The sequence below is a fragment of the Eleginops maclovinus genome, chromosome 3 (genome assembly GCF_036324505.1).
Source record: "Eleginops maclovinus isolate JMC-PN-2008 ecotype Puerto Natales chromosome 3, JC_Emac_rtc_rv5, whole genome shotgun sequence".
Lineage (NCBI taxonomy): Eukaryota > Metazoa > Chordata > Actinopteri > Perciformes > Eleginopidae > Eleginops > Eleginops maclovinus.
The window spans coordinates 15003370-15016657 of NC_086351.1; the positions used below are offsets into that span (position 1 = coordinate 15003370).

The 13288-nt window shown below is 39.4% G+C and overlaps 1 protein-coding gene across 12 annotated transcripts in view; it reads right to left on the minus strand.

Annotated features, from left to right (window-relative positions):
- Positions 1-12621, minus strand: part of LOC134862465 (focal adhesion kinase 1-like) — a 57579-nt gene extending 44958 nt beyond the window's left edge. For 10 of the 12 annotated variants that reach the window (XM_063880420.1, XM_063880423.1, XM_063880418.1 and 7 more), the window contains exons 1-2: positions 10630-10728; positions 4990-5016 (exon numbers count right to left, since the gene is read on the minus strand). In XM_063880420.1, coding sequence (XP_063736490.1) covers positions 4990-5016; positions 10630-10666 — 64 coding nt within the window. In that variant the 5' untranslated portion in view covers positions 10667-10728. Of the gene's footprint in view, positions 1-4989; positions 5017-10629; positions 10729-12483 lie in introns of those variants that run through there. The other 2 variants (XM_063880426.1, XM_063880427.1) reach the window with 2 other exon arrangements.
- Positions 12622-13288: the final 667 nt, after the last annotated feature.

Genomic DNA, 13288 nt, shown 5'->3' on the forward strand with positions numbered 1-13288 from the left:
GCTTGGAAAAAAAAGATTCATTCTTGCGATGTGAAGTTCAGTATATTTCATTATCTTGTGCTGTAGATATAAAGCTACATTGACGAACAAGTAACTCCATCCTTGGACAGTTTGCAGTGTTTTTGCATCACTTCATGGGCTGGCTTGAGAAATAAAAAGTATATTCTTGTGACTGACAGCAGCTCTGCTTTTTTCATTCTCCATTTGTTACAAAGAGCTTAAGAAGTCAAAGGTGTTTATGAGTTTAAATGAATGACCCTAACCTTACCTCATCAGTCATAAATGATAATAGACAGAGGACAGTGTCTTTTACAGCATTTTCATAATGTTGCGATCAAAACTCCTCCTCAGGGTGAGGAAACACACTCATCTGTCTAATTTAAAAAACCATGGAGCAGGAACATGAAATCCTGCCAGCCTGAAAATATATCGTATGTTTAGCAGAATAAGGAAATGCTACCAAGTAGAGTAAGAGAGGGTAAACAAGATCGGGAAGTCACAAGGATGACTTTTCTATGTCTTTGCAAATAATGATCCAAATAAAGAGGAAGGTGCACTGTGAATCAAAAGGGTTTCATTATATTCAAAAGCCCATATCTAACTGCATATTGTATTTTTCGTTACACAATATGATGTGTTGATTGAAACACTTAGGATATTCGTACATACTTGGCAAGGGGTGCTGTGCGTAGATGCAGGCCCCCTTGCTCCAGCAGAGAGGGATGCAGCCGCTCTTCTCCATTTGTTTTGTAGGTGGGGCTGTTTAAGGTCGGGCCACAGGGCCCAGACAAACCTGTCGGGCTCCGAAAACAGCATAGATCCAGGGACAAGGAAGGGCTCCTAACCTGGCTTTATGCTACTATAAAAATGTCATTTGATGAAATGTTGAATAAAGGAAGGAAAAATGAAAACTGGAATCCTAAATTATCCCCCAAAAAGGTTAGAAATTGGGTCTTGCTTTGCTGGTAACTGTCATTTGTTTGAAGGGTGATATCATCCAGTGTGCAACTTTTAGCCGCCTCACAAGATAGCCACAGGAAACAGAATATATATTAAAAAAAATTCAATCAAAGCCAGAGTTCTGGGGCTCGAGGTAACTCCAGAGAAGAAAAGAGCCCAGTAAGAGCAAACAGAGGATGTCAAATATCCTTTGTACTGTAAAATCTGATGACTCCGCAAGTATCCCCCGGGAGGTAGAGAATATACCAGTCCGTAACTCACTAGAGTCCAAGTCCAGTTGATAGAGAGATTTAAATACAGAGAAAACAATATCACTCAGCTTCTCACATCCAGAGAATCCATCCGAAACAAATCTAATCTTGAAGTAAAATCTTCTTCTGCAACAAAAGACAAACCGATGCGAGATGATAAAGCTGGAAGTGTAGTATCTGGTTCTGTTTGCCAAGATAGTAATCACAAGACTTCCTGTCACTCTCTCCGAAAGCTTGCTGAAACATCATATTACAGCACGACTTGAGGAAGTGGCTCTGGCTCCAGGTATTAGTCATCAATCTGTCCAATACATGTCATGACCTTTAACCTTGCAAAATACCTAAACCATTGTGCAATTTGATATGTAATGATCTCTGTAAGGCAGTTCTTTTTTTCCCCCTTCTTCACTTCAAGGAAATAGAGCGCTGGTGGGAGGAGAAGATAGAGTAAGTTGCTGGAGGACAATTCAGCAGAGAAGCTTCCCAAAACAGACATTCATTCTCTCTGTGTGGCTAGGGGAGAATCTCTCTACCAATTAGTCTATCCTGCAGTCCAATAATTTGTCGAAAATATCAAATCCTGGTCTTCGTTGCGGAGCTTTTGATCCAATTTAATCAGCCCTTGATGTGAAAATCAAAGAAGGAGGCTTTCCTGCAGCCATAAATCTTAAGTCACATGGTATGGCATTGTATGTCAGAAATCCAGGTTACAAATCACTGACGACAAAGTAATACTTTGTGTAATTACATCAAGGTACCATTTTCCAAGAAAGGTTGTTGTTTTGTTCCGTTAATCCAAAATGTTGTCCAAAGAAGAAAGTAGGAAGAAAAGAGAAACTTGCATCAGAAAAGGATGAGATATAAATGTAGGGCAAAGAGGGGCGTAGAGAAATGGAGCAAAGTAAGGGGGAGGTAGGTAGAGTGACCGACGCAGGAGGGAAAAATGAAAGCAAGAGGAAACAGATGAAGAAATACGAGTTAGAGACTAAAAGAAGAGTTGAAAAGGAACAGAATGATCACTTAAAAGAAAGATAGAAATAAAGGTAACTGGATAAAACCAGAAAGCAGAGAAACCCCAGAGAGAAGCTGAGCCTCGCATCCTCCAAAGCTTTCTCACAATGCTCCGAGCCTGCAGGAGTTAACCAGGTCAAAGCAGGTGTCTGATGTCAGAGAGAGACATAAAGAGACAGAGACAAAAAAAGAGTCAAGATCCAAAAAAAGATGTGATGCAAAGCCAGGCAATAAGGGAGTAGGACTATGTGGAGAAAATAACGTTACAGGATTCGGTTTTAGAAAAAAAAAAATGGATGCAGTAAATCCGTTGCGAAAGTCAGCCAGCCATGTGTAGCTCAGTCTGGCTTCCGAAGGCTTTCATCTGGAGCAGCGGAAAGGGGAACTGGATCACAACATCATCCCAATCTTTCTCTCTCGCACACACACATAGCCGCAGCTAATACAGACACACACACACTAAATCCAGCGCAAACCTTGAGCAGTTGCGATAAGTGCACCAAAGAGGCTATACAGTGAAAGAGTTATGTGTGAAAGCCAGAGAGAGGCTGTACGTATACAAAAGTGTGTGTGTGTGTGTACATGTGACTAAGCAGGTAGGCAACTGCATGCATGTGTGTGTGGGAAAGTCATTGTAAAGCAAAAAGAGTGTGTGCGCAAAATCAAAAAGTGAGTGTGTGCCAAATGCTTCTCCTATGCTGTGGTTTTGGTATACGCTGCTGTGACCACGCTGCGAAAAAAGCTGCTCTGCTAGCCAACAGGCAGAAGCAGCAAGGGTGTGTGTGTGTGTGTGTGTGTGTGTGTGTGTGTGTGTGTGTGTGTGTGTGTGTGTGTGTGTGTGTGTGTGTGTGTGTGTGTGTGTGTGTGTGTGTGTGTGTGTGTGGCAGAGAAGGAGACCAGAGAAGAACATATTCTAAATGACACTTAATGCTGTGGAAAGGAGGCAAGGCGAGTGGGCAGGAGCTATAAATATGCTAATAGGAAAGCACTGCTAATCAACAATCCGACTATAATAAACAGCCACATGAACACACACCCCAACACACACACATGGTTTTACCAGGATTAATGTTTAGCCACTGAAAACATACATTCCACTGTATGACCCCTAATCACACCTTCCGTTTCTCCTTTGTTTTTGCTATCCATCGGCAGGTCTCTGCTGCCCTCTGTCCTGCCTCTCTGTGGTCTCTCCTCCTCCTCAAACATATTTCATCTGCTCCTGCAGCATGCCAGCTCTTTAATGGCAATAAAGCACTCTGACATTCAATTCCTCTGATGTGCCAGAACACAAGATGAATGTGAATGCTTTCTAGCAAAGCTTCCAGAGGGAAAACACTGACAACAAACATGCTGTGATTTATTCATGACACAAACTAATATAGAGCATATAGGCAAGGCATATATTCAATTATTTAATAATTCAGACCTGATGCCCCTTAAGGATCTTGGTCAGGAATAAATTAAACTAATGTCAGCTTGCATCAGGAAACTAAGAGTGGTCCACCCTGTTTAAGTTGACCAATCAAGACTTACTGATGTCCAATATGCAGACATATGGACTCTAGAAACATGGTTTTAATTAAAGGTTCCATATTGTATTCAGTTAAATCTCCTGTTTTGGTTATAAAGTAGGTGTAGCGGTTACATATAAACTAGGGAGGTACCAAAATGCACCAAGCCTGTATTCAGAAACTAAGCCTTTAAACAGGCCTTCAGGACTAGCGTATTTATATACAGGTAGAAAGGGCCGCTACAGTCGGACCCCAGCTGCAATGAGAGTGCAACAGGGACTCATGTAAAATAAAATAAGAATGGACAATATACAATTATCGAACAAAATAACTACAGCACTCTTGAATACACTGATGCTGTTATTTTCATGTCTTTTGCATCAGTTATGTTGCCTCAGTCTTCATTGAGTTACTAGATTTTGAACCACATGATGCTTATATGTTCAGCCGAATTGTCTCTGTCTGATCAGTCTCCTGTGTTTATACACAGTAACATTTCATGCAACATAAAAGTATTACATGATGTAAATGGTGTCAGAGATACAGAGGCTGGATGTTATGTTCATGTTCAGGTCTGTTCTGGGCCACAGATGCTCAGTTTACCCGGTCACCTGTACACTGTGTGGCCGGCTACTGTTATTTTTATTTTTTTTAGCAAAGTAAGAAAGCAGCATTTCATTATGAGTTTCAGTTAACCTCAAGTTCAACTTTGGCAACACGTAACCCACTGGAGTCTTGCCAAAGTTAAGGTCAAGAAATGTAAAATATACGTTTGTCCTTTTCAGGAATAACCAGTTCTCTGCTCGGAGGTATACAACCTCCTCCTTGAAAACATAGGATCAACGGTTACCTAGCAACACCGAGACTGGTGCTTAGGGCTGTTCATTATCTTATCTACACTTGAGATTATTTAACCCCAGCAGCACTCTTTAGGTGTGAGTCTAATACCAAAGAATATCAGGGTTTGTGAATGCAATAAGCAGGACGAATCTGTCTGATGCCACGACAAATCTAACAGAAGGGATTCTCTCATTCCCGTTAAGAAGTTGACAATAATTCTGTCCATATCAAATTAATATCAGAGAGCAAATTCAAACAAAAACAAAGCTGTATACAATGAGTGGGCACAGGAAACCTTTACATTTTAAGCTTGATGCAATAACTCATACACATCAAACACACATTTTCTATTATTAGTTCACAGCATGTTCAACAATACCTCTCCTGTATTTAACAAAAGTAAATATACTCACCAGCGTAGTATGATATTCTGGAAATATCTGGAACATAGAGAAAGAAAAAACGAGATTTTACTTAGATAAATGTAAATCACAGAAACTTGGAAGTGAAACTAAAACTGGCCGTAAGTATTGAGGGTGTGGTGTTTATTACTGACCCTGACCATCTTGCAATGAATTTTCCATTCTACTGATACATGTATTGTAAGTACCTCACACTTGATAACGTCCTATTTGTCTTGGATACACAGATAAAATCTATCTGGGACTACTGGCGTACGTTACTGTAATCATCTTCAAGTCTTATTTTATGAGCTTCTTCTGAGCATCAATGAGAACTTGAGTATTCACAGAAGCAACATTGCGCTTAGTTATAATGACTAATATTATCAAAACGATACTCAACACATTTTCTGTTAAGTGAATGACAAATCAGGACTAACCAACACATCAAAGAGGACATTCATCAAGTCCAACTGTCCAATCCAATCACTTACAATTTGTATTTGTATTGATTGCCACCAGTTACTGTACAAAAGGATTTAATATGAGCTACATTCCAGACAGTCTGAGTGAGGCGAGAACAATGACTTGGCAAAATAAATCTGCCCTGTCATGCTGTCACACACTGGCCTCATTCAGCTCTCATAACCACCTTCATGTCACTTTCTACTCACCACTCCACTCTCCTATCTCTTTTTACTCGCAAGCTCACATAATAATGACACCAAAATGAGCAATGTGATGAAATGTCCAACACTGTGAAGCTACGCTCTTCTGTTACTAAGCAACGGACACAAAGCAGGACTACGGTGCTGATGAGGATGCCAAGGCTTTGTGTTAGATTGTGCATGATAAAAGCAGTCCAATATAACCTACTACTAATGTCCTCTATGTGCTATTCATCAACGGTATGTATGGAGGATACTCGTGCCACAGAGTGTCAAAGAAATGAATTTACTTTTTACATTTTGTACTGGAGAAGATGATGACACAGCATCCCCAAAAATGCAACTTTAAAAGCAACAACCAAATAAATTGAAGACATGTTTTTGCATTCATCATTGATGGACATTTTTATTTTAAAGTAACATACATTATGATAATTTGTACCAAAATGTATGTACTGTAAAATTAAGACACTATTTCCATATTACACTAAATATTTTGCTTAATGTCAACTAGAAGCATATTCTGAAATTTAGCACATTAAGTAGCAAAATTGATATCTTTCAGTTATTACCTTATTAAATGAAATTGTTCTGATCAATCTCATAATCTGAAAGGGATAAGAATATGCCATAACATTGGGACACGGTTTAGGACGTCTATAAGAATAAACATTGTGGGTTATTAAGATATAACAAATTGTTTTGTACATTTGACTTGGTTTGATTCACTGCTGCTCAGTGTGTGTGTTCTGCCACTTAATGTCCTCTAATCACATAATCCAATTTGTTCCTGGCAGAGTTATGCCCAAAATATTGGCTAGAAGTGGATGCTATTAACAAAAGCAACGCAACACCAATTCTGGCAATATTCCCCCTCTCCCGCTCTCTGAGTGTAAAATCCAAAATGTAACATTTAAGGCTCTGACACACTAAGATGTTTGGAGCCAGGGCTGGCAGTGCGTTCAGTAGAAAGGCTTGAGCATATATTGAAATGTTTCTTGCTGTTAAAAATATATTTATGAATAGAATTCTTGAAGTACTATCACCTTGAAAATTGCCCACACATTTAGCCAATACAGTTTTCTGTGCCAGTGTATTTTCAAATGTTTTAAATACATAACAGAAGAAGGAACACACTCAAATGTTCAATGTCACCAGAAATGAGCTAGCTTGAACCCACCTCTAATCTTTCATATCCACAAATAATGACTCAAAACTAGAACCAATTATTATAAACAGTACTGAAACATCTGTCACTGGAACTGCTTGAAATATTTTTCACTTGCATAAAAACTCCACAGAGCTTCTCCCTCCTACTCAATCACATTTTCTCCGTCACATTTGCAGCCCTTCGCTTTCTCTCACCCACTCTTCCCTCTGGCTATAAACCACAGAGGCTACGCTACAGTTGACGCCACGCTGAGGGCATTGCACAACTCCATTCTCATCAAGAAAACAACAACAGCCTGTCGGAATACAGTACAATACAATGGAGTGTAACATCAGAGGGCAGAATAAAGTCACCACAGTAGCAGCTACAGCTTTAATGAGGTAGCTGTCATTGTTAGAAGCAGCTATAACAACCTTGCACTGGGATTACTATAGAGACAAGGAAGTATTCCAGAGAATTTTCTAATTTACACCAGTTCTCATTTTCAAATCTGTATTTTTGAATGTTTGGCAGATGAAGCGTTGGCATGAGCAGACATCACTGTTGACATGTTGTTTGTTGAAACACCTGCGTCAATAACTTTCATTGGCCAGCTGCAGAACACAACCCTGAGGAACCACTCTGTCTGTTCATTTGCTTATCAAATGAAGCAGCATGCACAATTTGCGTGGCAATATAAATGCTTAAACATAATTCCCTACTACACTTTCCATATCACTAAAGTTCAGAAGCACAAATCCTTTACAGTGTTTGTAACAACACATTATCACTCGCTGTCAACAACGAATACACAAAACCCAGGCCATCTTCTTTTGATTTTGGGTTTTAAAGAAGTCAGTCAATTATAATATTTTATGCAATGTACCATGGTTACAAAACCACATAAATAAAAATGTTATATTGAGAACTACAACTCGGACTGACACCCGGTGTGAGAGTGTTTGAAGAGCAAATGTTTTTGGCTTTATAGTAAGTCACGTTTTACAGGGCAGGACTCCAGCATGCACTCTCAGATCCCCTTTCTGCCTTCCTATTCTAAACCGTTTTCCCCTAAATGAACAGATTTATAGTTTTAAGCAATGACAAATTCTAAACACAAACAAGCCTTTTTACGTTGCTTCATGGCAGTGTGCAGCGAGGTTAATGTTTAGTAATCACAAATACATTGATCTAAACCTCTGCATGTCTCAGTGGTCCCACAGAATCATCCCTGAATTATTACAGTAACAGAGTAAATGATTTTAGCTATTAGACACCAACTTTTTGGCTGTGTGTTTTTTATATGAATCCTTCTCAGTGTAAGCTACTTAGAGTTAAAGTGTTTGATGTCGGATAGAAAAAGAATTTGTGGTAAGAATAAGAGGAAAGAGTCAAACAACCGTGATATAATATTTAACAGCCAAAGCTGTCCGCTGCAGATTAATATGTCTGTTCTTACTTTCACTTGATCCACATAAACAACCTCATAAGTGGAAACATTACTGATGTATAAAAATGGATACAGTGCTGCTCATGTTTATACATACTGTGAATATATATTGGACAGTTATTGTACTCCTCTGGCTGCTGCTCTAATCAACACTTTTTGATGCAAAGTAAAGTGAAAGGCAAAGTAAAAAAGTTGTTTATGCTTTATGAACATTCTAAAACAGGATGCTGTATAATATCAATATTCATCATGTTAAGTTAGATTTCTTCAATGGTAATTCCTGAGTTACTCAGTTTGGCTTTCAATTTCCATACAGCACAATGTGATAAACACCAACCAAACAATCTGACATGTTGTTGTCCATACCCAGGTGAAATAAGGCTTGGAATAAGGTGTTGAAATTATTTTTTAATGTTTTTTTTCTTTCCATTTCGCCATATAAATATTTATTCTTTTGAGGTGTAAAACAAGCTATTTAACAATCACAGATCCTGACAGTCAGTGCTGACCATTACAAGAGGTTAAAGAAAACAGCGAGCTATGGATGCAAATAAGGGACGGCTGATGACACAACAGGAGCATTCACAAGTCTAAACATATAACCTGTGGCTTTTCTGTCCTAAAAATTGACAACCACAGCTTCAACAAACATGGATTCCAGGTGTAAATAAGTTCAAGATCTAGCATGGCACTCTTTATGGGGAAAATATATGACACAACCCAATAGGTATCCAAGCTATAGCTATTTATGCAACGGCAGAAAACATGGCCCGGGGCAGAGGATGGGTGTTGGAGGTACCTGTCCTGGAATTCAATACCAAACAATAAAGTCACCACAAGTGAAGCACAACACAAGACAACACAAATTAACTGAGATCATAAGGCAGACTTTTACATGCTTTATAGATTAAGAGAGGGTGTGAGGGTTTTTAAATACTGACAACACAATGTCTGAGGACCATCTGTATTCCACTGCATAGGCTTTAATGTGGGTTTGATCAAAAAGGTGACTAAAGCGAGAGCTATTTGCTTTATGTCTCGCACTTCCTCTGACGTATCCATTGCCAATAGTTTCATCTGTTTGTTTTTAAATATGTTAACTAACAGCCACTCCTATACAAAGATGTTAGTTACAGTCCTACACTTAGCCCTGTGAACAAGAAAAGTGACCTTCGATAGCTTTGGCCTGCAGTTGTTTATAGCTACATTTATACAACAACAGAAATCTGATGATTAACAGTTCATGACACAGGTCGGACCATTCATCAATGCCCGAATAGAGTCAAGAACTTCAGGCAGTTTTTCTTGCGCTAAACAACGATAAGATCAAATGTGGGAAGTACAAGCTTTAAAATCTACACACTTTTGCTTGTGTGAACGCAGGTGAAGATATACAAGGACACTTAAAATTATATATTGTCATGTCACACAAAAGCTTACAAAAGGGAGCTAAATTCAAAGGTAGGGGTGTACGAAAATATTGATAATGCGATGTTATGTTTTGTAAAACTATATGAATTCTTGAAAACATTGTATATATTTTTATTCAACCGACTGAATTAAAAGAGCTAAACAATGTGATCCAATTTAATGAATATGGGGGGGGTCCTTTATACTGTAGGAGTTTTCCTAAAATTCTATTAAAAAGTGCAATATACTGTATAGCCTTGCTTACAGTATCGCATTTAATGTATTCAAAGGTATAATATCAACAGATTTGTGCCAATACACATTCCTATTCAATGCTTATCTTACATACAGGTAAACTGACAGACGCGAATAAGCAGGATGTCTCATTACAGCTGTCAGTGTATTGTATAACACTATCATAGGTGCCTATGAAGTGTGACAGTCGCAGTAGCAGTGGTATCAACAGCTCAAACAACAGCAAATAATGTAGTGTTGGCAGTTGTTGTTGTTGTTGTACTCCATCTCTAGGTTTGTGAAAGTTGTTTACCTATTTTACATTAGGAAGATAAAACAGCTGGTGAGAATAATCTTTATGGACAACACACATTTCATTTCATTATCTATGGCAGGCCGAGCGAGCAAATCCCAAAACATTCAGGGCAACATAACCAATTTGCCAATATTCATTTGTCAAATCTGCTGTCAGAAGCAACCAGCCAGGTTTATAAAAGTAAAACAACGCAGGCTGACACTGTATCAGAGCGTTCAGCGTCTTTGTTTGTGCTCCACACTCTGCCTGTCTGTGAGGTTTTCACATGCAACTGCTTGCACAACGGTGAGCAGCACAAATTCCTTTCCAGCCCTCAAGCCTGCCAGACCCCTCTCTACCTGCCGAGCACAGAGCACCCATACAGCAGTCCAATAACAGCCCATTGCATTCCCCCAGCCATCAGGATGACTACACACGTTCATACCTCCATTGGTGCAGCCCAGGAAATCCCAGAACTGCATGTTTGCAGTCGGCACACAGAGGACTGAACCTCTGCGAAATCACAGACGCCTATATGTTCCTGTTCTGTCTCTCCACTTCCTAGTTATACTGTTGGCTGTCACTTAAAGGAGAGGGAAAACACCCGCCCACTGATTGTTTCGGACTGACACACCTGGGGGCTGAGTTTCATTTCCAAACTGCTGCCTCCTCCTCCTAAGCTCTCATTTCTAATCCTCTTCCCACTTCTTCTCCCTCCGCTTTCCATCTTATCCACTACTCTGTCGCTCGTCTTTATCTTTTCCTGACTGAAGAAAAAATTGATCCAACATACTCAATGTTTTTTTTCCACATCCCTGCTTCTTCAGATTAGTGGAAGTAATGGGAGAGGAGGTAAGGAGAAAGAAAGCCACAGCAGATACAAGCGCTCCTACATCTGTTGTGTGAATAGCACATATGAAAAAGATGATTTTTACTTACAAACACCATTTCAATGATACACAAATTATTTATCTATAAACAATAATATGCAAGTTAAATTTAAATCACATATTAAGACAAATTGCATAAAATCCATGATATGCACAGGTGAGGTTTTATATCTGACAGCAGACCTGTGAACAAAACAAGCCATGAATCACAGCATTGATTGGAAATGCAATCTAGCAAACATTAACTAGACTTTCAATAACATCTATACTGTGAAGTGATTGTGTTTGTCCATTCAGGAATATAGTGAGTGACTTATTCTAATTGCCAGTAAGTTACATGTTCTTATAATGCACTTACAACAAATGAAATCATATTTATTTATAGATTAATAGCTGGATGCTTCATTATATGTGCAATTTAATCACATTCCGAGTTTATTAAGTGTAAGGTGATCTGATTCTAGCCTTGTCAGATTTGTATTCAAGTATAAAAGACAACAGAATCTCAGCTATGCATTTAATACCAAACATTGTTTTCTGTGAACAATCACTTCAAAATCTCTGACAGCTTAGGGGTCTGACTCTCCAGTTTGCTGCAACTAAAGGGATGTGTTCAGGGATGTGATCGGGGCAACAGTCACATAAAGCCAGGAAACAAGATGAGGAAAAAAGGAAGGAAAACAGAAATCTTTAGGAGGCATGACAGGGCAGCTTTGACTCCATAACCCCTTAAACCAAAAAAAATCCACTGACAAATCCCATCCACAGATAGGGCTGCTGTGCACCAGGGTCCGCACCCTCTTTAGTTCTGTAAATGTTGACACTGCAACTACAATAATACTTTAATCCCACCAAGCAGGCTAAAGGAATAATTTGTGCATGGTTAAAATATTAATACATTTCACTTGGGCTTCCACAGCTGTAAGTGTTCAATATTGTGGTTGACCAGGCAGCAAGCAACCCAAAACACTTGAGACGCACAGGTGAGCTGCCCCCTTTTGTCTAAAAAACGTTGCTTGCAACAATAAGCCTCATAGTGAGCAAGTCATTATTCATCAAAACACAGATGTTTTGCCACGGCGTTGTTGCTCTGCATGACATAAATCCTCCTTGGCTTGGACCTTTGCACCTAACCGGAGAAACATAGAGGGGTGGTTTCGGCCACTGCACCACTGTCGGTCTGTTAGGAATACAAATGACTCCGGTGTGTCATTTGTACCAGTATTTCATATAATTCACTCCAGGATATTTTATCAAATTCATAATACCAGCTCCAATAAACACACCCCATGTAATGCATTCACGTTAACCCCATTGTCTGTGTGTATAACCCCCTTTAATGCTAAGCTAGTTCAGCTAACGGTGGGCTATTCCCATTTAATCCGCCCCCCAGAAGGATCAATACTCACCCGGTTCAGCCCTGGAGCCCGGCCGCACCTACTCTCCGTAACCGGCCACCTTTTCCAGCCACTACGTTGGGATTTATATATGTATGGACCCACTGATGTCAGAACCGGCTTGGTGGCTGTATCTCTCAGTTATGAGTCCCTCTCCCTGTCTGTTTTTGTCCTCAACAGCGCCGTGCCCGGTAGTCGGTGTCCACTGACGCTAGCTGTTAGCACCGTGCAGCTGGAGCAGCTTTTCCAACATGGCTGCAGCTGATGGGCTCACTGACAGGACGAGAGGAGAAGGGCCCTACGTGTCCAGTAAACTACTTCAAGGGCCACCAATTGATTTTAAGCAAAAACTAAATTACACAACATCCACCTCGATTTATCTTGTCAAACAATGTTATTCCGGGCAAAGCTCGAATTTTACCTAAAAGAACATTTCCTTGCACTGGTAGGACTCTATATTACAGTAGTTAAACAGGGAACCGTCATTATAATTAGTTGTGCAACATTACAACCTCATATTGCCAGTAACAGATCCATCTCCTTTTGTTTTAGAATGTAATTAATTGTCTATGGGTCCTCAACTGAAACAACCACGTCCATATAATCATGGAAAATAGCAGGGCCTACTTAATGGTAAACTTATATACCAAAGAAGATTACAGAACAAAAGAAAATAAAACCCATAAAATACAAAACATAGATAATAACAGTATACAACAGTAGTTCCTATTACAATAAAAACAAATAAATGATCTATTTAAAAATTAGCTTTAGAAATCATATAAAAAGTTAGAGTTTACATCCGCCTCAAACTTTC